The sequence below is a fragment of the Corythoichthys intestinalis genome, chromosome 10, assembly GCF_030265065.1.
Source record: "Corythoichthys intestinalis isolate RoL2023-P3 chromosome 10, ASM3026506v1, whole genome shotgun sequence".
NCBI classification, from domain to species: domain Eukaryota; kingdom Metazoa; phylum Chordata; class Actinopteri; order Syngnathiformes; family Syngnathidae; genus Corythoichthys; species Corythoichthys intestinalis.
In genome coordinates this window covers 34,788,241-34,815,183 of record NC_080404.1, presented here as the reverse complement: position 1 = coordinate 34,815,183, position 26,943 = coordinate 34,788,241, and the positions used below count along the sequence as shown (strand labels likewise).

Genomic DNA, 26,943 nt, shown 5'->3' with positions numbered 1-26,943 from the left:
CACCTTCTGAGCACAAGATTCCTGCCGAATTTTCGTGTACGAGGACCTGTTTCACCCAACCAGCAACGTAGCATTTATAAGCCTCCAAGCTCTTAAAGTTTTTCAAACTTTCGTGAGAATAGGCTGATTTTGTGTGGACAAGATAGTTGTAAATATCAGGATATCAGATGTCAGGCGAAGCCAGCGGGTCGAAAAACATCGATTTAGGCATCAAATACGGATCTGGCGAATGGATAAACTGAAGCTTTTCCACGTAACGCCTTTTATGCAACGGATCCAATGAGTTTACAGCGTCAGATAACACCGGGGCTTCCATGAATTGCTCTATAACTTGCTCGACTAATTGAAAACAATGAGAATAGGTCTGAAAAAGAGGTACAATATGGCGGCCGGAAACAGCGACACGCCCATTTTGTGACGTAGGTGAGTAGGGTCTATAGGTAAAACGCTAGGTGTGAAGAAATCAACTGTGGGAACAATGATTAGAAAATGGAAGACATACAAGACCACTGATAATCTCCCTCGATTTGGGGCTCCAAGCAAGATCTCACCCCGTGGCGTCAAAATGATAACAAAAACGGTGAGCAAAAATCTCAAAACCACACGGGGGGACCTAGTGAATGACCTACAGAGAGCTGGGACCACAGTAACAAAGGCTACTAAAATAGCTGGGACCACAGTAACAAAGGCTACTAAAATTCGCCGCCAGGGACTCAAATCCTGCACTGCTAGACGTGTCCCCCTGCTGAAGCCAGTACACATCCAGGCCCGTCTGCGGTTCGCTAGAGAGCATTTGGATGATCCAGAAGAGGACTGGGAGAATGTGTTATGGTCAGATGAAACCAAAATAGAACTTTTTGGTAGAAACACAGGTTCTCGTGTTTGGAGGAGAAAGAATACTGAATTGCATCTGAAGAACACCATACCCACTGTGAAGCATGGGGGTGGAAACATCATGCTTTGGGGCTGTTTTTCTGCAAAGGGACCAGGACGACTGATCTGTGTAAAGGAAAGAATGAATGGGGCCATGCATCGAGAGATTTTGAGTGAAAATCTCCTTCCATCAGCAAGGGCATTGAAGATGAGACGCGGCTGGGTCTTTCAGCATGACAATGATCCCAAACACACAGCCAGGGCAACAAAGGAGTAGCTTTGTAAGAAGCATTTCAAGGTCCTGGAGTGGCCTAGCCAGTCTCCAGATCTCAACCCCATAGAAAATCTGTGGAGGGAGTTGAAAGTCCGTATTGCCCAACGACAGCCCCAAAACATCACTGCTCTAGAGGAGATCTGCATGGAGGAATGGGCCAAAATACCAGCAACAATGTGTGAAAAGCTTGTGAAGAGTTACAGAAAACATTTGGCCTCCATTATTGCCAACATAGGGTACATAACAAAGTATTGAGATGAACTTTTGGTATTGACCAAATACTTATTTTCCACCATGATTTGCAAATAAATTCTTTATATATCAAACAATGTGATTTTCTGTTTGTTTGTTTTTCCACATTCTGTCTCTCATGGTTGAGGTTTACCCATGTTGACAATTACAGGCCTCTCTAATATTTTCAAGTGGGAGAACTTGCACAATTAGTGGTTGACTAAATACTTATTTGCCCCACTGTATATTGTCAAAGCACTTTGAGTCCCTTGATGGTGGAAAGGCGCTATACAAGTGTAAGTCCATTTACCGTTTCGTTTTCATCTATATTTGTTGTTTCAGGGCTCGTCGGAACGAGAGGCCGTGGCCACGGAGGAGATGTCCACTCTGGTCAACTACGTACAGCCTACTAAGTTCAACTCCTTCGAAGTCTCCAAGAGTAATAAAACCGGATGTTTACTGTGAAAGCTTTGCTGTGTTTAATGAAGGAGAAATGTACTCAAGTGTGTGTCCTGTCATTTGGTACGCGTGTGTTTGTGTAGAAGCAGCCCGCTGTTACCACATGTCGTCATTTGTGGAGACCAAAGCTCTGGAGCACCTCACCAAGTCACCGGTGGAGTTTGTGGAGTATCCTTAGCAACGGTTGCCAAGGGCGACCGCTCACATCCCGTCTGCTTGTTTCGCTTCAGATATGACTGCTTTTGAAAAGAAGCGTTGCTAATAACTTATGCTGAAAGAATGCGTTTGATCTGTCATTCAAGATGCAAGAGCTGTATTCACAGTTCAGCTACTTGTGGACTCACGCTTTTTTGCAATATCTGTGTTCGAAGGTCAGAATATTAGGAACAGCTCGCAATATTGTGCAGCACATTAATAATGTATGGTTGTCTGTAATTGTTGCCGTTCAAGCTCTGCAACAAAGCATTACGAAGTAAAATGAAACATTTCTTAACTAAACAGATACAATAAATCTCAGCTGAGTCGGATATATCCCAAAGGAACCCGGGTGGATTCATCCAACTTCATGCCGCAGCTTTTTTGGAATGCTGGCTGTCAACTTGTGGCCCTCAATTATCAAACCATAGGTGAGGGAAAGCAGAAGTTTCACTTTTTTCTGCTATTTTTCCAGTTTTTTTTAAATATGTAGTAAGTGTTTTGTTTTAAAGGACTAGTGAAAGCAGCCTATAATAGCCACTTAAAAAAAACGTCATGTTCTTTTTGGCATGGATATTAACTTGGTACTGTTTTTGCTGGTTTACCCATGATAGTCATATTGACCAATTTTCCCGTTGCCAAGTGAGACTGACATTAGAGGCTAAACGTTCAGAAATACAGTGGGGCAAATAAGTATTTAGTCAACCACCAATTGTTCAAGTTCTCGTACTTGAAAAGATTAGAGAGGCCTGTAATTGTCAACATTGGTAAACCTCAACCATGAAAGACAGAATGGGGGGAAAAAAAACAAAAAAAACTGAAAATCACATTGTTTGATTTTTAAAGAATTTATTTCCAAATTAGAGTGGAAAATAAGTATTTGGTCACCTACAAACAAGCAAGATTTCTGGCTGTCAAAGAGCTCTAACTTCTTCTAACGAGGTCTAACGAGGCTCCACTCGTTACCTGTATTAATGGCACCTGTTTTAACTCATTATCGGTATAAAAGACACCTGTCCACAACTTCAATCGGTCACACTCCAAACTCCACTATGGCCAAGACCAAAGAGCTGTCGAAGGGCACCAGAGACAAAATTGTGGACCTTCACCAGGCTGGGAAGACTGAATCTGCAATAGGTAAAACGCTTGGTGTAAAGAAATCAACTGTGGGAGCAATTATTAGAAAATGGAAGACATACAAGACCACTGCTAATCTCCCTCGATCTGGGGCGCCATGCAAGATATCACCCCATGGCGTCAAAATGATAACAAGAACGGTGAGCAAAAATCCCAGAACCACACGGGGGGACGTAGTGAATGACCTACAGAGAGCTGGGACCACAGTAACAAAGGCTACTATCAGTAACACAATGCGCCGCCAGGGACTCAAATCCTGCACTGCCAGACGTGTCCCCCTGCTGAAGAAAGTACACATCCAGGCCCATCTGCGGTTCGCTTGAGAGCATTTGGATGATCCAGAAGTGGACTGGGAGAATGTGTTATGGTCAGATGAAACCAAAATAGAACTTTTTGGTAGGAACACAGGTTCTCGTGTTTGAAGGAGAAAGAATACTGAATTGCATCCGAAGAACACCATACCCACTGTGAAAAGGACCAGGACGACTGATCTGTGTAAAGAAAAGAATGAATGGGGCCATTTATCGAGAGAATGAGTGAAAATCTCCTTACATCAGCATGGGCATTAAAGATGAGACATGGCTGGGTCTTTCAGCATGTCAATGATCCCAAACACACAGCCAGGGCAACAAAGGAGTGGCTTCATAAGAAGCATTTCAAGGTCCTGGAGTGGCCTAGCCAGTCTTCAGATCTCAACCCCGTAGAAAATCTGTGGAGGGAGTTGAAAGTCCGTGTTGCCCAACGACAGCACCAAAACATCACTGCTCTAAAGCAGATCTGCATGGAGATCAGTTCACTTCCTTTTTAAAGGACCATTGGAAATGGCCACTGACTGAAACTGAAAATTACCAAAATGCCAGACTTTTTGCGTGTTTTCTGGCATTGCGTCCTCAAATTTTTTTTTGTACATATACTCATGATATACGTGTCTACCAAATTACATGTTGCTGCATCTAACTGGCTTCAGTGGCTGAATTTATAAAGATTTCTTGGACTCGCAGGTCTTAATCAGTGTTGGGAATAACGCCGTTAGAAAAAACGCAGTTATAGAACAGCGTTATTTTTTTCAGTAACAGGTTGATCTAACTACAGTGCCTTGCAAAAGTATTCGGCCCCCTTGAATTTTGCAACCTTTCACCACATTTCAGGCTTCAAACATAAAGATATGAAATTTAATTTTTTTGTCAAGAATCAACAACAAGTGGGACACAATCGTGAAGTGGAACAACATTTATTGGATAATTTAAACTTTTTTAACAAATAAAAAACTGAAAAGTGGCGCGTGCAATATTATTCGGCCCCTTTACTTTCAGTGCAGCAAACTCACTCCAGAAGTTCAGTGAGGATGTCTGAATGATCCAATGTTGTCCTAAATGACCGATGATGATAAATAGAATCCACCTATGTGTAATCAAGTCTCCGTTTAAATGCACCTGCTCTGTGATAGTTTCAGGGTTCTGTTTAAAGTGCAGAGAGCATTATGAAAACCAAGGAACACACCAGGCAGGTCCGAGATACTGTTGTGGAGACGTTTAAAGCAGGATTTGGATACAAAAAGATTTCCCAAGCTTTAAACATCTCAAGGAGCACTGTGCAAGCCATCATATTGAAATGGAAGGAGCATCAGACCACTGCAAATCTACCAAGACCCGGCCGTCCTTCCAAACTTTCTTCTCAAACAAGGAGAAAACTGATCAGAGATGCAGCCAAGAGGCCCATGATCACTCTGGATGAACTGCAGAGATCTACAGCTGAGGTGGAAGAGTCTGTCCATAGGACAACAATCAGTCGTACACTGCACAAATCTGGCCTTTATGGAAGAGTGGCAAGAAGAAAGCCATTTCTCAAAGATATCCATAAAAAGTCTCGTTTAAAGTTTGCCACAAGCCACCTGGGAGACACACCAAACATGTGGAAGAAGGTGCTCTGGTCAGATGAAGCCAAAATTGAACTTTTGGCCACAATGCAAAACGATATGTTTGGCGTAAAAGCAACACAGCTCATCACCCTGAACACACCATCCCCACTGTCAAACATGGTGGTGGTAGCATCATGGTTTGGGCCTGCTTTTCTTCAGCAGGGACAGGGAAGATGGTTAAAATTGACGGGAAGATGGATGCAGCCAAATACAGGAACATTCTGGAAGAAAACCTGTTGGTATCTGCACAAGACCTGAGACTGGGAGGGAGATTTATCTTCCAACAGGACAATGATCCAAAACATAAAGCCAAATCTACAATGGAATGGTTCAATATAAACGTATCCAGGTGTTAGAATGGCCAAGTCAAAGTCCAGACCTGAATGCAATCGAGAATCTGTGGAAAGAGCTGAAGACTGCTGTTCACAAACATTCTCCATCCAACCTCACTGAGCTCGAGCTGTTTTGCAAGGAAGAATGGGCAAGAATGTCAGTCTCTCGATGTGCAAAACTGATAGAAACATACCCCAAACGACTTGCAGCTGTAATTGGAGCAAAAGGTGGCGCTACAAAATATTAACGCAAGGGGGCCGAATAATATTGCACGCCCCACTTTTCAGTTTTTTATTTGTTAAAAAAGTTTAAATTATCCAATAAATGTTGCTCCACTTCACGATTGTGTCCCACTTGTTGTTGATTCTTGACAAAAAATTAAAATTTTATATCTTTATGTTTGAAGCCTGAAATGTGGCGAAAGGTTGCAAGGTTCAAGGGGGCCGAATACTTTTGCAAGGCACTGTAATTATTTTTTCCGCCGTTACCGTCACTGACGGTCAAAAGCACTGCGTTACTTACTTTAAATAAATTGAAGAAACTACCAGCCGTAGCGAGTCTACTCTGCTCTGTTTATTTGTCATCCAAGACTTGGGGTGCGTTCAGGTTCATGGCAATGAAAATAGTAAACACACATAGCCTACCTTTGCAAGAACGATGGAGTTGCCGTTTGATACGGTCATAATGTGCAAGTCCTGCACCCATCCGCAGCAAAACTGTTCGTAGCTTTGTAGCGATTTGTAATTTCAGAATCGCTGATGAGTTTAGTAACATACACCAAACAATAAATACAGCAGAATGTCCATTTCGCGTAATTATGGAAGCCCATCGACATCTTTACTCTATTTGTCATCGGCTTGCTCGTAAGGGTCAACATTGTTCACATCCTTAAGTTTGATCACATATCTGTTCTTCGCCTTAGTAACGAGTTTGTCTCTTTATCGAACTGGCAAGTTAAAGTTTAATGTCCTACGAGGCAGACCTGCTTCCAATATGGCTGCGTTGTTGTCAAATCTTACGTGATCCCCCATTCTGTAATGTAAACGCTCGAGCCTAATAGCGCACGTACTTCAGACACAAACAGGAACAGCGCATGCGGCAAACACACACACGCCAAAATAATGCAGAGGGATATGATGGCAGAGTATTCAGAGGAAAATTTGTCCTTTACGAGGTGGAGATATAAACACTATTTCAAGTTGGTCAAAATTAAAGGAAAGAACGTGCATGTAAAGTGTAATTTATGTGCCGGGACAAAGCTTTTGTCGACATCTGTGGTAAGCAATTCAAATCTGTTTATTTTTGTTGCGCTTCAAGTGTAGGATAAATCTGTTGCTGTTGAGGTGCAATAAATATTACAAGGTTCCATCACACAACTACCTGTCTGTTCTTGTCTATTCAACTGACTCGAACACTGCTCAGAAAATTTCAAATTCTTTGACATACAACAACTTCTTTTTAAAGTAACGGAAATAGTTACTTTCCCTGGTAACAAGTTACTTTTACTATAGAGTAATTCAGTTACTAACTCAGTTACTTTTTTGGAAGAAGTAGTGAGTAACTATAACTAATTACTTTTTTAAAGTAACATGCCCAACACTAGTCTTAATGCACGAATCCGATTTTTCCGTGTTTTTCCAACTCGAGTGAGGCATTAAGTTGTCGGTCTGAACGGGACAAGTCGCATAGAAGTGGACCGTTTCAAAGCCAATCTGGGTCACTTTCGTATGTGGTGTAAATCCGATCTGGGTGACATTTTTTCCAGAATGTGGCAACGGTCTGAACTGTCAAGTCTCCCAAATCGGAATTCATACATAAATTCTGTCAGCAACAGAGGTTGCGCTAGACATTTTCGTTGTCTGTCATTTTGACTGACAGGGTCATAAAAATCCGGTCATAATCTATTTTTACCCGTCACTTAAAATTTTTAAAATGATAATGATGACATATTCAATAGTATTTAGTTTTCATTCATTTTTAATTAATATTGCAACGCTTGCTTGGCGGCGAAAAATTAGACACGGAAGTCGTGGTATTTTTCTCCCTCTTTTTACTCTGCTTACCGCCAACAACACCAACAAAACAACAACTCCGCCCCCAAAGAAAAAGAGGCAACTATATAGACCCCAATCACCGACGTCACACAGTGATCTTAATTGTGGTTGTCAGCCCAAAATCTTCTAAATATATATTAAATGCATCTTACCAGATATAAAATGACTGCTGTGGTGATCGTTTGGTGCCCAGATTTCTTGTCGAATTACAGCAGTCCATGTCGCTCTCCTCTTCAGGTCTCTCGGAATACGGTAGAACTTCAAGTCTCTCCGTCTATCTTCTCTGTTACTGCAACCAACCGCCACACACGCCTTCACCATTTTGGTTATTAATGTTAACGAGCAGAAAAACACGCCGTAATAGGAGGCATGTACGTAGCGGTAATGTGTAAACATGATGAGCTGACACACAATATGGCAGCTCCAGTCAGGGGGGCGGAGTTGTGACGTCATGTGATTGGGGTCTATACACAGGCGGCAAGCTAGTCCACAAATTGGATGACACGCTGGCACACCGGGTGCACCAATAAGAACCTCGCGTTGATGTGTCAATCACGGTGCCGCCGCTAGACCCTGGTGACGCTACAATATTCTGACAGAATAGCCAACGACGTCATGCATTAAGAGAGACAATAGCTAATTAATATGCTCACTCGCCACCCTGTGGTCTGGGGTGTGAATTGCAACCTGTCAAAATGACGGACGGAGTTCAGTTTTTTCCGTCACCGTTTTAAAAAACCGGTCAACGACGGAAAATATTCGGTTAACGCGACCCCTGGTCAGCAAAGAGCGAGAGTGGCACGCAGGACGGCAGCGATAGCTGTGCATTAGCATAAAAAAAAATAAAATGAAGAAAAGGATAAGCCTGGTAATGCTCAGTTATCTTTCTGTACGCCAAATAAGCAATATTTCAGTATTGCTTACATGGCCAAGTCGGGGCAAACTGACCCACACACATACGGCTTATGTGTCTGCGTCATGCACGTACAGTGCGGCATGCGTTCTATCAATCCATATGAACTATGGATTTATATGGATAGAAATCCCTTTTTGGTCCTTTTTTAAGACTAAAAAGGGATTATTAATGTCTGTTAATTTGTGTCCTCTTTTTGGAAATATGATCACCTTGGAATGACGTACAGCCAGTATGTGTAGTCATTTTGTTTTGATGCTTTTGCGCATGCGGGTCAGTTTGCTCAGCGCGTGTCGGACTGCGAATTAGTGCACATGCGTAATACTTGAACCGACTCAATGGACAAAGGCAGTCTGAAAGGCACGCCAAAAAAACAGATATGACAAAAAAAATCGGAATTGTAGCAATTGTGGCAATAGTAATAATAAGCAAAGTTAATACATAAACACACAATTACACATACAGAAATATCAACAAAGATATTACAGAAAGTAATTATAGTATGTAGGAGGAATAGTGCAGGAGAGGAAGGAATTGGCGGAATTTTTAACATTGTTGCAACGCCTTGCCCCAGTATACCCTCAACTGTCTGTGGCATGACACCTTACCATTTGTCTATATTAATTAATGTATTTATATATTGCTAAGAAGTGTGTGATGATGCATGAAAATAAGAGGGTTATCATTCCTTGTGTTTTAATTGTCTCCTTTTCCTCTTCCTATACTGTTAACAGAAAATTCTTTATTGCAGATCTGTCCATGCAGTTGAACCTCTTCATGTTCGAGTACAACGGCCGCAGCGGCTACAGGCTGAAGCCTGAATTCATGCGCCGGCCAGACAAACACTTTGACCCCTTCACGGAGAATACGGTGGATGGCATCGTAGCCAACACACTCTCCGTCAAGGTTCGAAACCAGGAAGTACCTTTACCGTTTTTTGAGAAGTCTTGTAATTTCATACTGTGCTTTTCAGGTTATCTCAGGCCAGTTCCTTACGGAGCGCCGGGTGGGCGTCTACGTGGAAGTGGAGATGTTCGGACTTCCTGTTGACACCAGGAGGAAAGCTCTGAAGACCAAAACCTCGCAGAACAACAATGCCATCAATCCAGTGTGGGATGAGGAACCCGTAGTCTTTAAGAAGGTGGGAAATGGCTTTCCGTCAACAGCGATAGGCGTCTGATCCATTTGATTTGGAAGGATGTTCAGAAAGATCAGACGTCTATCGCCATCAATGGCAGCAAACAACTTAACGGCTTCTCTGCCAGGTGATTCTTCCCACTCTGGCCTCGCTGAGAATCGCTGCCTTCGAGGAAGGAGGGAAGTTTATCGGCCATCGCATAATTCCTGTGTCTGCCATACGACCTGGTACCACCATTTATCTACATCTATTACCACTTTAAGACCTCAACGAGAAAGGTCTTCTTTAAGTATTTAAGTTTTCTTTCAAGGGTATCGTTATATTGGCCTGAGGAATGAAAGGAACCAGTCTCTTATTCTCCCTGCCATTTTTGTCTACATCGAAGTCAAAGACTACGTCCCTGATACTTTCGCAGGTACAACAAAAGTTTTTGGGATGCACATGAGCTTTTCCGGATTAGCTGTATCACATCACTATACTTCTTTTGACCAATTACTTTACTACTGTCCTATTTAGAAAGGTTTTCATATGATAATGAGCAGACAGTACAAAAAATATAATAAAAATGAATTGTCAAAAACCAACGTACCACTGTATTGCAAAACAACTTGCAAAGCAAAACTCCTCACATGTAAAAATATGTATTTTGTATTCTGCCCACATTTCTGACCGATTCACACTGTTGCTCGATTTCATACGTAACATTCATAGTTGAGCCAGAAACATGGATTTATTTCCCAAAGCTCCCTATTCATTTCCAATAGATTTTCAAAGTGTTACCTGTCCTTTTTGTCAAATTTGCATAATTCACAGATCAAAACAATCACAAAATCAAGGAGCACAAAATCTATTACTTTTTAGCAAAAATGTATGATTCCGCCAATATTTGACAAAAACTTCCCCATACATTTTCAATGGCCCCATTCATTTCCAATGGCAGATTCTACTCTTACAAAAACGTTCCCATTCAATCCTATTGATTTTCAAATCCGACTTGTAAAAAATCTTAATTGATGATCATTATTTCTGAACAAAAAACAACCTAAATTGACCAAGAATTATCACCAAAGTGACCCAAAATGGACATAAAGTGACCTTATAATGCCTTCAAATCAACAGAAAGTTACCCGAAATTAACAGGAAGTGACCAATAAACAGTAAATGACATGAAAATCCCCTAAAATACAGTGCCTTGCAAAACCTTTCGCCACATTTCAGGCTTCAAACATAAAGATATAAAATTTTAATTTTTTGTCAAGAATCAACAACAAGTGGGACACAATCGTGAAGTGGAACAAAATTTATTGGATAATTTAAACTTTTTTAACAAATAAAAAACTGAAAAATGGGGCGTGCAATATTATTCGGCCCACTTGCGTTAATACTTTGTAGCGCCACCTTTTGCTCCAATTACAGCTGCAAGTCGCTTGGGGTATGTTTCTATCAGTTTTGCACATCGAGAGACTGACATTCTTGCCCATTCTTCCTTGCAAAACAGCTGGAGCTCAGTGAGGTTGGATGGAGAGTGTTTGTGAACAGCAGTCTTCAGCTCTTTCCACAGATTCTCGATTGGATTCAGGTCTGGACTTTGACTTGGCCATTCTAACACCTGGATACGTTTATTTTTGAACCATTCCATTGTAGATTTGGCTTTATGTTTTGGATCATTGTCCTGTTGGAAGATAAATCTCTGTCCCAGTCTCAGGTCTTGTGCAGATACCAACAGGTTTTCTTCCAGAATGTTCCTGTATTTGGCTGCATCCATCTTCCCGTCAATTTTAACCATCTTCCCTGTCCCTGCTGAAGAAAAGCAGGCCCAAACCATGATGCTGCCACCACCATGTTTGACAGTGGGGATGGTGTGTTCAGGGTGATGAGCTGTGTTGCTTTTACGCCAAACATATCGTTTTGCATTATGGCCAAAAATTTTGGTTTCATCTGACCAGAGCACCTTCTTCCACATGTTTGGTGTGTCTCCCAGTTGGCTTGTGGCAAACTTTAAACGAGACTTTTTATGGATATCTTTGAGAAATGGCTTTCTTCTTGCCACTCTTCCATAAAGGCCAGATTTGTGCAGTGTACGACTGATTGTTGTCCTATGGACAGACTCTCCCACCTCAGCTGTAGCTGTGGATTCTATTTATCATCATCGGTCATTTAGGACAACATTGGATCATTCAGAGATCCTCACTGAACTTCTGGAGTGAGTTTGCTGCACTGAAAGTAAAGGGGCCAAATTATATTGCACGCCCCACTTTTCAATTTTGTATTTGTTAAAAAAGTTTAAATTATCCAATAAATGTTGTTCCACTTCACGATTGTGTCCCACTTGTTGTTGATTCTTGACAAAAAAATTAAATTTCATATCTTTATGTTTGAAGCCTGAAATGTGGCGAAAGGTTGCAAGATTCAAGGGGGCCGAATACTTTTGCAAGGCACTGTATCGATATTGGCCTTTCTTTTAATTGACTGGCCAATATGAAAAAAATCAATTTAAAACTGGATTATTTCTGCTCAAATGCATCCGTGCCTCTCTCTCCTGCCTGCTGTCTCCTGCACTAGTATTCACACCGTCCCCTGATTGGTTAAATGGTAAATGGACTTACACTTGTACAGTATTGCGCCTTTCCACATTTTTATGGCCTTCAAAGCGCTTCACACTATATCCTCATCTACCTACTGATGATACAGCACCAGGCGCAAAGTGGGGTTTAGTATCTTGCTCAAGGATACCTAGACGAGGTCATCAGGGCGGAGAATTGAACCCACAACCCTATTTGTGTGATTCAATAAACATGCTTTAAGCATTTGAATGACATCCAGTGTTTGCATTATTCAAATTTTTTTTCACCAATTTTTACACTTTTACTGCAAATGAATATCGGCTCCAAAAATCAGTTATTGGCCCCTCTAACTACTAATAATCGGTACTGGACCTGAAAAACACATATCGATCTCTCGCTTCATTCGCCCCTCACAGTCAACATTGATTGGACATTTAGCACTGTCAATAGCAGCCAATTGAGTTAACAAGGAAGTTACCTGAAAATGCCCCAAAATTATTAGGAAGCGATCAATGGGAGAGCAAGGAATTCCCACGCAATTTCCCCAGAAATTGCATTTTCTAGTTATTAAGAGTTGTTTTTGTAAATTACAGTAGTTGGCAGGGGTGAAAGTGGCTGGAATTTCTTGCCGGAACTCCCCGTCGTGAAGGTCGCCACGGAGCCAGAAATTTTATTTATTTAGTTTTCGTTCAAAATTGTATTTTTCAATGATTTGCAAAATGAAAGTTAATAAAAACAGCAATAATCCCAACCTCCATCTCCTAATTTTTATTTTCCCTCATTTCCTCACATACTAAATGCTAAATCTCAATTTTAACGTAAAACATTTACTTTTTTTTTTTTTAATAATAAAGAATTAAGTAACATACATTCAGAAAAATAAGTACAAATGATTTATATTATGCAGAGTGAAAGGGAATATATTTTGAAGATCGTGCAAACATTGACTTTTTTTTAAAGCATAAGAAAATGAATAAGTAGCCCAACATAAATGAACAAATATAAGTTCAAAGTGCACATTGACAGCTAAGAATTTCTGAACCTCCCAATCAGAGCAAATAAAACTAAATATGATAAATAAGCCTCCTCAACTCTTTCGTTGCTCTTAAAGATTTGATCCATTTTATGTTGCATTGCCCTTTTTTTGTCGCATCAATTCAACAAGGTTTTTTTTTTTTTTTTTTTTTGCTATTCCAGAAAACATGCACATTTGAACCAATTAGGGCTAACCATCTCTGCTGATCACATGTCAGTATGTCAGCCAATTGAACGGATAAACAAGTCCAGTCGTTTTGTTTTGCTTCGTGCATTCGCACATTGATGTGATTCATTATCGTCAGACTCAGATAACTGCAGCAGCTGGGGAAACCTCCATGCCGTCCGTGGAATAAAATCAATAATAAATATTGGTGGAAAGGGTTAGGGTTACGCTACACAAGCACTTTATTATGCTTGTTGTCAACACTTGTGTGTGTAAATCTGATGTTGGTTGATTGGGTTTTTTTTCCTTGGAGCTGAAATGCATGTGTGGCAGCTTAGCATTTTTTCTTTTTTACATAGCGTTTTGACAGTTGCTGTCATATTTTCGGAATCAAAGCACCGTGTACTGGAACAGCATTCCGGCCATGACTCTTATACCGGAACAGCATTCCGGCCCTGAATCTTATACCGGAACTGCGTTCTGGCCCCGAATCTTATACCGGAACTGCGTTCCTGACCGTTCTGGCCTACTTTCACCCCTGGTAGTTGGTCAAAAAAAGAAAAATCACACTATGTCTTCTAACTGTCTGTCATTTGCTATTTTAAGAGACCCAAATGTTAGTCACCTTCTACGCACACACACTTCCTCCCAGGTTCTATTTGTGTTCCTCTCTAGACGTGATTGAGGCTCTTTCCAATCCGATTCGATACGTCAACCTGCTGGAACAGCGTTCTAAGCAACTGGCTGCACTTACGCTGGAGGACGGAGATGATGATGCGCAGACAGAGGTCAGAGATTAGAAGGAAGAAAAAAACAGTAGTTGAACAGAGTTGTGTTTCCTTTTTGAGTAAATATGACTGCCTTATGTGCCTTATTGAGGAGTGGTGCAAATGTTCCTCTCAAATAATATAACATCCATCCAGACAAGTGCTAAATTGTATTAATTATTGTGTTACTATGTTCCAGGATGAGACCGACAGCTGTGTCGATCGGAAAAATGATCCCAAGTCGCCATTGGTGGAGAACGGGCTGAGCCCGACCACTGGACCCGCGGGCCACGCACCCGTCGCCGTGGCACCCAAGCCGTCTGTGGCCAGTCAGCAAACCGCTACGGCAGGTATTGAAACTTAGACCAAGAATGCACAGACTTTATCTGATTTCTAAAACGGACAAATGGGAAAGCTCATGTTTTTTGCATAAAACAAAAATTAATCCTCGTTTATTTATTCATTATTATATTCCAGAAATATATGTTTAGTAAAATAGTTCGTTTTAATCATGCACTTGTCATATTATTTTGTTTAATGGAATTTATAATGATAATAAATGAACCAAAAAGCATTTTAAATGTACTGCACATGAACATTTCAAATGTTAAAGAACTACTAATTATATTGTTTATAAAGAATTAAAATGATAGATGTGGTAAAAAAAAAAAATGTTTTAAATTGAATGGTATTATACTCGTATAGCGCTTTTCCACCTTTCAAGGTGCTCAAAGCGCTTTACACTACATTGCCATCTACCTACTGATGACGCAGCACCAGGAGCAATGTGGGGTTCAGTATCATGCTCAAGGATACTTAGGCAAGTTCATCAGGGCAGAGAATCAAACCCACAACCTTTGGGTTGGGGGACAACTACTCTCTCACTGAGCCACACCATCCCCAATTGAAGCTGTAAATTAGAAAAATAAAGATTTTTAACTATCATTTATATTTATTGCAATAAGAATGAAGCAATATATTGTAAAAATAAAAATGGATCACATATATGATGCCATTTTTTTAGAATAATAACATTTTTCATTCTTTTTTTATTGTTCTTTATTTTCTATTTCCAATAGATTAACCAACAATTACATTTTTCAAATTTAATTTGTTAACATTTATAATTACCCATTTAGAAAGTTAAAATCTGTTACCACCGTAAAACCTTTAATGATGTTTTATCGTATTAATTTCAAAGAAGTTAGATGAAACAAAAAGGGATGTAAATTAAACAAAAAACTTAAAAGTAATAAATCGTTCTCAATATTAATTGTGATATTCATAATTGATTTTATCATAAATAAGTTTGTAATTGCTGGTAAATAAAAATATTAAAGTTTATTTGTTTTACAAACATCAACTAAAATCATCAACTAAAATACAATAACAAATGTTTTAATCAAAGATATTAATTGAAGCATCAGCTGCCAAGGACAAAATAATAATTAAATGAATGTTTTAAAACTCTGAAAGCTAGATTTAGAAACAGAGCACCGTGACAAAATCAAACATGAAACATGTCCAGTTTTGAGTGATGATGTTAAATCAAAATTTTTAATCTTTGTTTCTCTTGTTTTTTTTTTAGATGTGGCCAAACCAACAGCAAAAACTGAAGATTTGGTGTTAAGTGTTTTAATCGGTCAGTAAGTAGGCAAGACATCAAGTGCATCTCCTCATTTAGCAATTTGGGAAAAAAAACAGATTTTTATTTTTATGTTGCGCCACAGTGGAGAAAAATGTCAATAAAAGCCAATATTGGCAGGATGTCGACTTTTTAAATGCCAGAAGTATTTCAGCCAATCAAATGCAAGTATTTCAGATAATCCGGTATAGCTCGTAACGTCAGTAATACCGACATTTTCCTAGGCTACTGCAAGGGCGATATATGTATGTATATATATATATATATATATATATATATATATATATATATATATATATATATATATATATATATATATATATATATATATATATATATATATATATATATATATATATATATATATATTAGGGCTGTCAAACGATTAAAATTTTTAATAGTTAATTACAGCTTAAAAATTAATTAATCGCAATTAATCGCAATTCAAACCATCTATAAAATATGCCATATTTTTCTGTAAATTACATATATATATTCTGTAAAATAAATTGTTGGAATGGAAAGATAAGACACAAGATGGAAATATACATTCAACATACGGTACATCAGGGCATTTCACTCTACTGTCATTTAAATCTGTCTATGCTGTCCTCACTCCGAAGCGTCTACTTTTTCCAAAGCTAGACAGCTAGTGAACGACGCCTTAATAATCAGACTTCTTCCTTTTTCATTTGATTTATTAATAAAATGGCTTCAAACCATTGTCCTCTTTAGACCGTCGTAAAACTACAAAAAAAAGTACACAAGCATTGCATTAGCAACAACGTTAGCTTAGCACGCTATACAGGTTCACTAAACATAAACAAAAAGCGTCTCATACAAAAAATATAACATTTCGCTTCCTAACATAATATGTACGTTCTTTACAACAACCATACTTACGGACAAATCTTGTCCAAGGATCATATAAGCACAACATTACAACGTAGGCGTCTGCCCGAGACGTCGTGCAGCCATATTGAACTGGCAAGAAAACAATAAACCATGTCGCAAAGCGACCACAAGAGTTCGCTGTTAGACAGCACAAAAAGCCTTGCTGTAAAACTTACCAAAAGGCAGAATACTGTCTGAGCGGGACATGTGCATTAATTGCGTCAAATATTTTAACGTGATTAATTTAAAAAATTAATTACTGCACGTTAACGCAATAATTTTGACAGCCCTAATATGTATATATATGTATATATATATATATATATATATATATATATATATATATAATAGGGCTGTCAAAAGATTAAAATTTTTAATCGAGTCAATTACAGCTTAAAAATGAACTAATCGTAACTAGTCGCAATTCAAACCATCTATAAAAATTGCCATATTTTTCTGTAAACTATTGTTGGAATGGAAAGATAAGACACAAGATGGATATATACATTCAACATACGGTACATAAGTACTGTATTTGTTTATTATAACAATAAATCAACTAGATCGCATTAACATTATTAACATTCTGTTAAAGCGATCCATGGATAGAAAGACTTGCAGTTTTTAAAAGATAAATGTTAGTACAAGTTATAGAAATTTTATATTAAAACCCCTCTTAATGTTTTCGTTTTACTAAAATTTGTAAAATTTTCAATCAAAAAATAATTTAGTAGCTCGCCATTGTTGATGTCAATAATTACACAATGCTCATGGTGCTGAAACCCATAAAATCAGTCGCACCCAAGCGCCAGCAGAGGGCGACAAAACACCAAAAAACACAAGTAACAAGTGGACATGACACTGTGCTGTCATTTTAATCTGTTTTAGCGGGGCATGTGCGTTAAATGTGTAAAATATTTTAACGTGATTAATTTAAAAAATTAATTACCGCCCGTTAACGCGATAATTTTGACAGCCCTACTAAATATTAGTGTTGATTTTCTCTGGGGTACAAATACTTATGAACCCTAGTAAATTAGAAATAAATTATTGAAAACTCATACAATGTGACTTCCGGATTTTTTTTTTAGATTAGTTGTCTATAAGTGGAAATGCATCTGTGATTGAAATTTCAGACCTCTACCGATTTTCTAAGAAGGTGAACTTGCAAAATCACAAGTGGCGCAAATACTTCTGCTCCTCACTGTAAGTACGTATGTATGATAAACGACTCGTCCTCACACTGATTTCTTGGTGGCTTTGTTCTGATTGACTCGCTGATTCCTCTCCAAATGAAACGCTAAATCCAAACGTCCTCAAACTGTTAGCCTGCACCCCGTTGCAGGATCTGGCTTTCCAAAACATAACTCGTCGCTTGCACTATCTGAGTTCTTTATCCGCCATTTTATTTTACCTTATAGCCCAAAACTGATAAGCCCACAGCCTTCTCTGGCGTTATGACACATCCTGACACTCCGTAAGTTATCTCTAGCACAAAGGAGTGTGGGTATGACTGACGTCACATTTGTCCCAAAATAGCAGCGGCTGTGTCATTTTCTATGTTTAAACATTATTTTCTCCGATATCATTGTTCTAAGAAATTTGTGATTTGCATATTTAGATATTTGAGGAACCATCTTTCACATCATTAATACCAGGTCTTGTCTGTTTCTTTATGGCGGAAAACACTCAGGTGACTTGAATTTCCGCTCTGAGACCCCCAGTTTAGCCAACTTTCAAAATTGTCCGATATGCACGTGTGATACATCATTGGAAAGCTTAAAATCTCAATTTTCTGGGGGAAAAAAAATTTGAACAGGAGGGCATTTTTTTAAAAATGATTTTTTTAAAACCACAAAACCCTATCTGGAGGTGAGAGCACGCAAGAGCAGCACCTTGTTTCGATCCAAAAACTCCATGTAGCATATATCGCTGAGTGTCAAGACAAAGCGGTGAATGGCCACAGCTGGATTTTTGAGGAATTTTATGGGTGAAACATGGTAATATAACAAGGGTCGCGATGCAGAAATCGCAGACATCATGGAGTGGTCGAGATTTTCTTTTTCATATATTTATAATAATACACTTTACATTTGAAAAACAAATCTCAAAGTGCACATTGCCCAAAAAATATTAATAATAATAAAAAAAGACTAAGAATAAAAGAGTAAAAGCAAAACAGACAGAAGCACAGATAAAATCAGATACCAATCAGACAAAAATAAGACAGTCAAATGAAATTAGCTAGAATAAGCTTTTTTAAAAAGGTGAGTTTTTAGTCCTTTTTTAAAGCATCCACCGTCTGCGGGGCTCTGAGGTGGTCTGGGAGGGCGTTCTACAGACGGGGAGCAGCAGCTGCAAAGGCCCTGTCGCCCATAGTCTTGAGCCAAGTCCTGGGCGGGAGTAGACGGTGCCCAGGACTCGGCTCAAGACATACAGGCGACTATATTTACCTTTTTAAATGGTTTTTTTTTCCGCCCAATTTTTCTTCGTTTGGATCGATTATTTATCATCTAACATATTGGGAAAAAATGCGACAGAAACAAAAAAAATACAACTAAGCGATAGTTATGAGGTAAATTTCCGTGACTTTTTTTACAGACGCCATTTTGTTTCATTGTGACGTCATTTGTTTAAAAATTTAAAATATGCGAGTGAATAATGTTTTTAAGTCGTTTTTTTAACGAAATATTAGACATCAATTATGATTCTAAGCTAAAAATGACAGACATTTTGAATAATAAATATAATTAATTGCCTTCTTTTAATGGCTGGGTTGAAACAAAAGCGGGTGCTCGAAGTCTGTAAACGGGGGTTTTCAGGGTAAAACTGGCAAATTAAAAATAGTTCGGGGGCTTAATGCACCATGAATCTGCTATGGCAGCATATAGACATATTGTTCTATCAAACACAACTGTTGTTTTGGCTTAAAATACAGCAGTTTCTTTTACAGAGGAGTGAAGGAGCAGAAACTGCTTTTTCAGTCTTGTCTGTGTTTTCCCCCTTATGTTAGTCAGCAGGAAAAAAAAACTAAGTATTTTCTCGTCAACAGACGTGCCCATTGGCACGCTGGCTGGCTTGCAGCAGTCCAAAATGTACCAGAAAGAGCAGCGGCGCCAGTTCAAGGAGCTGAAGGAACTAGTGAGGAGGCACCACAAGAAGACATCAGAGCTCCTGCGAGACATCAACAACAAGTACAAGAAGACGGCCAGACAGTGCAGCAAGAACAGGTGGGAAAGCCAATCTGGCTAAGTTGAGCCCATCAGTTGCTAAACATTGTTTTGTTTGACATCAGGAGCTCGACGTCCGAGGAGCCCGATGAACGTCTTCAGTCGCTGCGGGACGAGCAGCACGAGCAGCTGGTGGCACTCCGGCAGGAGCAGTACTACAGCCAGAAATATCTGCAGAGGGAACACATTAAGACGGTAGGCAAAGCGGCTTTTTACTCACAGGGTTTATACTCAGACAGAAATTTGGGATGAAATTAGTGTTAAGTAGTTTTGTTCATATTATAATGTACATGAGCGCTACCTGCTGGACTAGATGAGAATAGTGTCACCTCCAATGTACAGTAATCCTTTTCTTTTTTCGGCAACGCAGCTGTGTCATTTTTATAGGCTGCCATTCGTCTCCCCTGTGTGAATTAGGTTGTATTTTCATTAAAGTTGGACAAATACTCATTCAACATATTTTTGTGTATTATTAATTGCCATCTATTATAAATTCAACAATAGCGGCTCCTAAATTCGATATTTTCTTTACTTCTGGTAAAAAGTTGTTATGGAAATTTGCTACGTCCTCAGGGTGCTTCATTCAATTCAGTCTATAAAATAACTAGTATAAGTAGAAAAAAAATCCTAAATAATTGTTATGATTTTATGTTCCTGGATAAACTATATTTAGTGATTTGTTGTTTTAAATTAAAATAAATTATTAAATTTAAAAAAATAAATGAAAAGAAGGTTTCTGTTCGTCCCCAGTGCCACTGCCCACTCTGTTCCCCATTTATTAATGACATCATCTTTCTGCGATATTCTAACCTCCTTTAAAAATCTGATTTTACAGTTTTATGAAGTACGTCAAGTGTGGTTGATCATAACATGTTCAGTGTCCACAATGTCAACGCTAGAGTGGGGAAAATAAGTATTTAGTCAACCACCAAATGTGCAATTTCTCCTACTTGAAAATATTAGAGAGGCCTGTAATTATCAACATGGTTAAACCTCAACCATAAGAGACAGAATGTGGAGGGGGAAAAAAAACAGAAAATCACATTGTTTGATTTTTAAAGAATTTATTTCCGAATCAGAGTGGAAAATAAGTATTTGGTCAATACCAAAAGTGCATCTCAAGACTTTGTTAGCAACAACTGAGGCCAAACGTTTTCTGTAACTCTTCACTCTTCGCTTGGTGTAAAGAAATCAACTGTGGGAGCAATTATTAGAAAATGGAGGACATACAAGACCACTGATAATCTCCCTCGATCTGGGGCTCCTTGCAAGATCTCACCCCGTGGCGTCAAAATGATCACAAGAACGGTGAGCAAAATCGCACAACCACACGGGGGGGACCTAGTGAATGACCTACAGAGAGCTAGGACCACAGTAACAAAGGCTACTATCAGTAACACAATGCGCCGCCAGGGACTCAAATCCTGCACTGCCAGACGTGTCCCCCTGCTGAAGCCAGTACACGTCCAGGCCCGTCTGTGGTTCGCTAAAGAGCATTTGGATGATCCAGAAGAGGACTGGGAGAATGTGTTATGGTCAGATGAAACCAAAATGGAACTTTTTTGTAGAAACACAGGTTCTCGTGTTTGGAGAAGAAAGAATACTGAATTGCACCATACCCACTGTGAGGCATGGGGGTGGAAACATCATGCTTTGGGGCTGTTTTTCTGCAAAGGGACCAGGACGACTGATCTGTGTAAAGGAAAGAATGAATGGGGCCATGTATCGAAAGATTTTGAGTGAAAATCTCCTTCCATCAGCAAGGGCATTGAAGATGAGACGTGGCTGGGTCTTTTAGCATGACAATGATCCCAAACACACAGCCAGGGCAACAAAGGAGTGGCTTCGTAAGAAGCATTTCAAGGTCCTGGAGTGGCCTAGCCAGTGTCCAGATCTCAACCCCATAGAAAATCTGTGGAAGGAGTTGAAAGTCCGTGTTGCCCAACAACAGCCCCAAAACATCACTGCTCTAGAGGAGATCTCCATGGAGGAATGGGCCAAAATACCAGCAACAGTGTGTGGAAAGCTTGTGAAGATTTACAGAAAACGTTTGGCCTCCATTATAGCCAACAAAGGGTACATAACAAAGTATTGAGATGAACTTTTGCTATTGACCAAATACTTATTTTCCACCGTGATTTGCAAATATTTTTTTTAAAAATCAAACAATGTGATTTTTTGGGGTTTTTTTCCACATTCTGTCTCTCATGGTTGAGGTTTATCCATGTAGACAATTACAGGCCTCTCTAATATTTCCAAGTGGGAGAACTTGCACAATTAGTGGTTGACTAAATACTTTTTTGCCCCACTGTATAAATATATATTTAATTTGACTTTGCAATTATACACTGCTATCATCTCCCAGTTCAAATGGATTTGACTTCTATCGTCATTTTTTTTTGTTGCCCCTCCAGCTGAACGAGCGACTTAGCAGCCTGGCTGAAGAGAATCACAATATACGGATGAAGAAACTAAAAGACATCTGCAGCAAGTATGAAAAGCACCTCAAAAAATTCACAAGATGCTACTATTAACCCGACATTTTGGCTGGCCGCTCAGGGAGAAAAAGGAACTGAAAAGACAGATGGACCGAAGAAGAACCGAGAAGATCAACCTAGCGAAAACCAAGGAGAAACATCTGGCAGAAGAGTAGGCTATATCAAACTCAGATATACATAAAACTTTATAGCACTTCAACGCTGAGTCAGGAAATCAACGAGCGGGGCTCTGATCTATTAATCAGCATTCTCATCCTCGCTGCATTCATTTCATTGAAAAGCTTTCATCTCGTCCGTCTGTGTGTTCCAGAGAGAAGATGGAGATCAATAAGTCGTATGTCAACGAAGTGGTGCAGAACATCAAACGGGTGAGCGCGAAAAAGTCACGAAGGAGAAAAGAAGCGCACCTCATGTCTTGCTGCAATTGAAAACGGTCTGATTTTGTATGTTTTGGTATTTATAGCTGGAGGAGACGCAGGCCAAGCGGCACGAGCAGCTGGTGGAGCAACACAATCATCTGCTGCAGGAGATACAGGAGCTCAAACCAAAGGTAGCACACTGCCTAAAACACAAGGCTATGATTCAGTGAACTAAATAGTCAGCCAGAAGTAAATAAAAACACACGCTGAAACTCTACATGTGTTAAGTTCACTTAAATGCCACAGATATCATTGTGAAATTAAGATTCAAGATTCATATCATAATAATAATATTTTAGGGCTGTCAAAATTTTCGCGTTAACGGGCGGTAATTAATTTTTAAAATTAATCGCGTTAAAATATTTGACGCATTTAACGCACATGCCCCGCTCAAACAGATTAAAATGACAACACAGTGTCCTGTCCACTTGTTACTTGTGTTTTTTTGTGTTTTGTCGCCCTCTGCTGGCGCTTGGGTGCGACTGATTTTATGGGTTTTAGCACCATGAGCATTGTGTAATTATTGGCATCAACAATGGCGAGCTACTAGTTTATTTTTTGATTGAAAATTTTACAAATTTTATTAAAACGAAAACATTAAGAGGAGTTTTAATGTAAAATTTCTATAACTTGTACTAACATTCATCTTTTAAGAACTACATGTCTTTCTATCCATGGATCGCTTTAACAGAATGTTAATAATGTTAATGCCATCTTGTTGATTTATTGTTATGATAAACAAATACAGTACTTGTGTACAGTATGTTGAATGTACAGTATATATCCGTCTTGTGTCTTATCTTTCCATTCCAACAATAATTTACAGAAAAATATGGCATATTTTATGGATGGTTTGAATTGCGATTAATTACGATTAATTAATTTTTAAGCTGTGATTAACTTGATTAAAATTTTTAATCGTTTGACAGCCCTACAATATTTATATTATTATGAACAAAAACATATTACATATGTGGTTGGTGAATGAGTCCTGAAAAATAAATAGAAATACAAAAATCCCAATTGAATATTACACAAATACAGGGGGGAATAGCAAAAAATTGGATTGGAGAAACTAAATTACAAAATATTAGACAAAAAGTAAATCTGAAAAGTTACAAATTGTGAGAATCGAGAAAGTAAAATACAAAATTTCAGACAAAAAGTAAATCTGAAAAGTTACAAATTGTGTCAAAACAAAACTATTAGATATATAAGGCATAGATATTAATCAGAAAAGAAAGGCTTTTAGAAAAAAAAGATTAAAATAAATATATCAGAAAAATAGGAGGAATACAAAATATTATGAAAGTCTATGTAAATATTTAATGTATGTATAATAATATATGTGAAATAAAATTTAAAATAAAATATAAAGACAAAATACAACAATTTAAGTTAATTAATGTTAGAAAAATACTAAAAAATTAGACCAAAAATCGTATATACCGTATTGGCCCGAATATAAGATGGTGTTTTTTTGCATTGAAATAAGACTGAAAAAGAGGGGGTCGTTTTGTATTCGCGGCCACTCACGACGCTAGATGGCGCCAGATATAATTGAAGCGATGTTCTGTCATGACAGATCTCAGCTACTCTCCCCATTCACGACGCTAGATGGCGCCAGATATCATTGAAGCGATGCTCTGTCATGACAGATCTCCACTACTCTCAAGTTTAACCAGTTTGCATTATTTTACTGCAATGTTTTTCCTTAGTCAGATTTGTTTCAAGACAACAGTTACAGTTAGACTTTACTTTGATGGTTAATGCAGTTATTGAAATGTTGTTGTTTTATCACAATAGATTGGTTTATTTACATTTCAAAAACCAGAAGCCATTGATTTACGAATGTGATTGCTTTTTAGTTTACATATTTAAGTGTTCAGATATTAAGATTTGAATGAGGCAAAATAACATGCTTTTTCTCTCAAATGTTTTGTTATAATCATTTGTTTCGGATGTACTATAAATATTTTCTGTATAAAAATTAATTTGGCGTTCAAAAAGTCTTTTTTTCAAACTTGAGTCTTGAAAAAGAGGGGGTCGTCTTATAATCAGGGCCGTCTTATATTCGGGCCAATACGATATATGAGTCAAAAATATAATGTACTGTATTTTAGTGTTCAAATGGAATAAAGTGGAGTAAAGTTAAACCTCTGGCTATTTTCAATAGCACTGTAATCCTTTCCTACCCCACAGCTGCAGGGTGCCATCGAGGCAGAGTTTCAAGAGAAGTTCGACCGTTTGCCCGGTGAGATTCGAGACTTCCTGCAGGACAGGAGGCCAGAGGTCAGAGGTCACAGCAAATCTCGACCGTCCACCCCCAACGAGATTCTCTCCGAAGACGACTGAGAATGTTAAAAGGACGAAGAAGTGAGACTGTTACTTTGTGTACAGGGAAGACTTTCATCATTTGGTTTGATCAAGCATGCACTTTGATGTACCTCAACGTTACATACCATTCATTAAGTTGCCTTTCCTTTAAACCTTTCTACTTTTCTGTCTTCCCTCTTTTCTTAACATTCCACCTACACAATCTTTTTTTTTAAAGGTCCTGTCAGGACATATCTAAACCCTGCTTTTTGGACCTTCAACTGGTTGACGCATGTTTGAATTCTGATCTGTTTAATATTCTCTTCATATCTTCTTCAACTCTATTTTAAGACAGCAGACTAATTTTCATGGTTGACTTTTTGGGGAAGTGTCTATCATATCCAGAAACAGCACGTGCTTTTGATTTTCTTTTCTTTGCATGAAGGTTGATGATGCTGCACTTATTCAAATAATGCAAGGTTGCAACATTCTAATGCTGTTTTTGTCACTTCGACTGTTAGCCTCATCTACTTGTGTCTCGTTGCTGCATACGCACAGGCTAATGAGACTTTGGAATGATGTCATTTCTTTGAAAACAATATTTTAAGATGATCTGATTCTTCTTAGTGGTAGCGGCAGCTTCTTCTCTGCATGATTGGTTGATTTTGAGGTACGAGTTAACTGACATGGCAGCCATCAATTCAAAAGTGATTTCTTCATGGTGTGAATAAGGATCAACAAATGTTATTTATAGGGATTGATTTTTGTATTAAAAAGGAAGATGATGAAGAAAAAAGTGAGGTTTTTGTACAGTGTATGTATTTTAACTCATTCCTCCAACCTTTTTCAGGGATTTTTTTGGACTGTCCCATTGTGTTTACTTGTCACATCTAAATATACCAGTACTCATTTACTTAAAAACACATTGCTGACTTAAAGCTGAAAGCACTGGGTTGATGGATGATTCAACGGAGCATGCTTTGCTTTTTAATTATTCTGTTTTGATTGGATCGTATTTCAAAACCACATGGACCGTTATTAAAATGTTTAACCAAAAATGATGTTCTGCATATTTTATTTAATGAAATACACAGAAACTATTTTTTTCAATGCTATTTAATGAAATACACAGAAACTATTTTTTTCAATGCTATACGTGTCCTTAGAAACAAGTGGCACATTTGAGATATAAATAAATATACAGCAGTATGAAAAAGTATTTGAACCTTTTGGAATTTCTCACATTTCTGCATAATATCACCATCAAATGTGATACCATCTTTGTCAAAATCACACAGATGAAAAAACAGTGTATGCTTTAACTAGAACCACCCAAACATTTATAGGTTTTTGTATTTTAATGAAGACAGTGTACAAACAATGAGAGAAGGGGAGAAAATAAGTAAGTGAACCATCACATTTAATATTTTGCCCCCCCCCCCCCCCCCCCCTTTGGCAGCAATAACTTCAACCAGCTGGGTTTTCCCATTGGCAGTGTATCAAATACTTGTTCTCCCCACTGTATATATATATATATATATTTTTTTTTTTTTTTTGTCTCGCCCACCCGGGCGGTATGGTCTCTCCTTCAAGCTTGGGTCCTCTACCAGAGGGCTGGAAGATTGAGGGTTCTGCGCAGGATCTTAGCTGTCCCTAGGATTGCGCTCTTCTGAACGAAGACGTCGGATGTTGTTCCTGGTATCTGTTGGAGCCATGCACCCAGCTTGAGGGTTACTGCCCCTAGTGTCCCGATAACTACTGGCACCACTGATGCCTTCACTTCCCACATTTTCTCCAACTCTTTCTTCAACCCTTGATATTTCTCCAGCTTTTCGTGTTCTTTTTTTCCTGATGTTGCTATCGCTCGGGATTGCTACATCTATC

General features: G+C 38.7%; 1 protein-coding gene across 1 annotated transcript in view; it reads left to right on the top strand.

The window, feature by feature from the left end:
* The window catches only part of LOC130923086 (1-phosphatidylinositol 4,5-bisphosphate phosphodiesterase beta-1-like), a 55,385-nt gene extending 29,274 nt beyond the window's left edge, over window positions 1-26,111 (top strand). The window contains exons 16-32 of the mRNA XM_057848512.1: window positions 1,721-1,817; window positions 1,921-2,005; window positions 2,339-2,463; window positions 9,139-9,293; window positions 9,361-9,528; window positions 9,653-9,752; window positions 9,836-9,940; window positions 13,966-14,078; window positions 14,257-14,407; window positions 15,646-15,699; window positions 19,649-19,826; window positions 19,892-20,021; window positions 22,241-22,317; window positions 22,386-22,475; window positions 22,635-22,692; window positions 22,788-22,874; window positions 24,946-26,111. Coding sequence (XP_057704495.1) covers window positions 1,721-1,817; window positions 1,921-2,005; window positions 2,339-2,463; window positions 9,139-9,293; window positions 9,361-9,528; window positions 9,653-9,752; window positions 9,836-9,940; window positions 13,966-14,078; window positions 14,257-14,407; window positions 15,646-15,699; window positions 19,649-19,826; window positions 19,892-20,021; window positions 22,241-22,317; window positions 22,386-22,475; window positions 22,635-22,692; window positions 22,788-22,874; window positions 24,946-25,098 — 1,926 coding nt within the window. The 3' untranslated portion in view covers window positions 25,099-26,111. The remainder of the gene's footprint in view (window positions 1-1,720; window positions 1,818-1,920; window positions 2,006-2,338; window positions 2,464-9,138; window positions 9,294-9,360; window positions 9,529-9,652; window positions 9,753-9,835; window positions 9,941-13,965; window positions 14,079-14,256; window positions 14,408-15,645; window positions 15,700-19,648; window positions 19,827-19,891; window positions 20,022-22,240; window positions 22,318-22,385; window positions 22,476-22,634; window positions 22,693-22,787; window positions 22,875-24,945) is intronic.
* The last annotated feature ends 832 nt before the right edge of the window (window positions 26,112-26,943 follow it).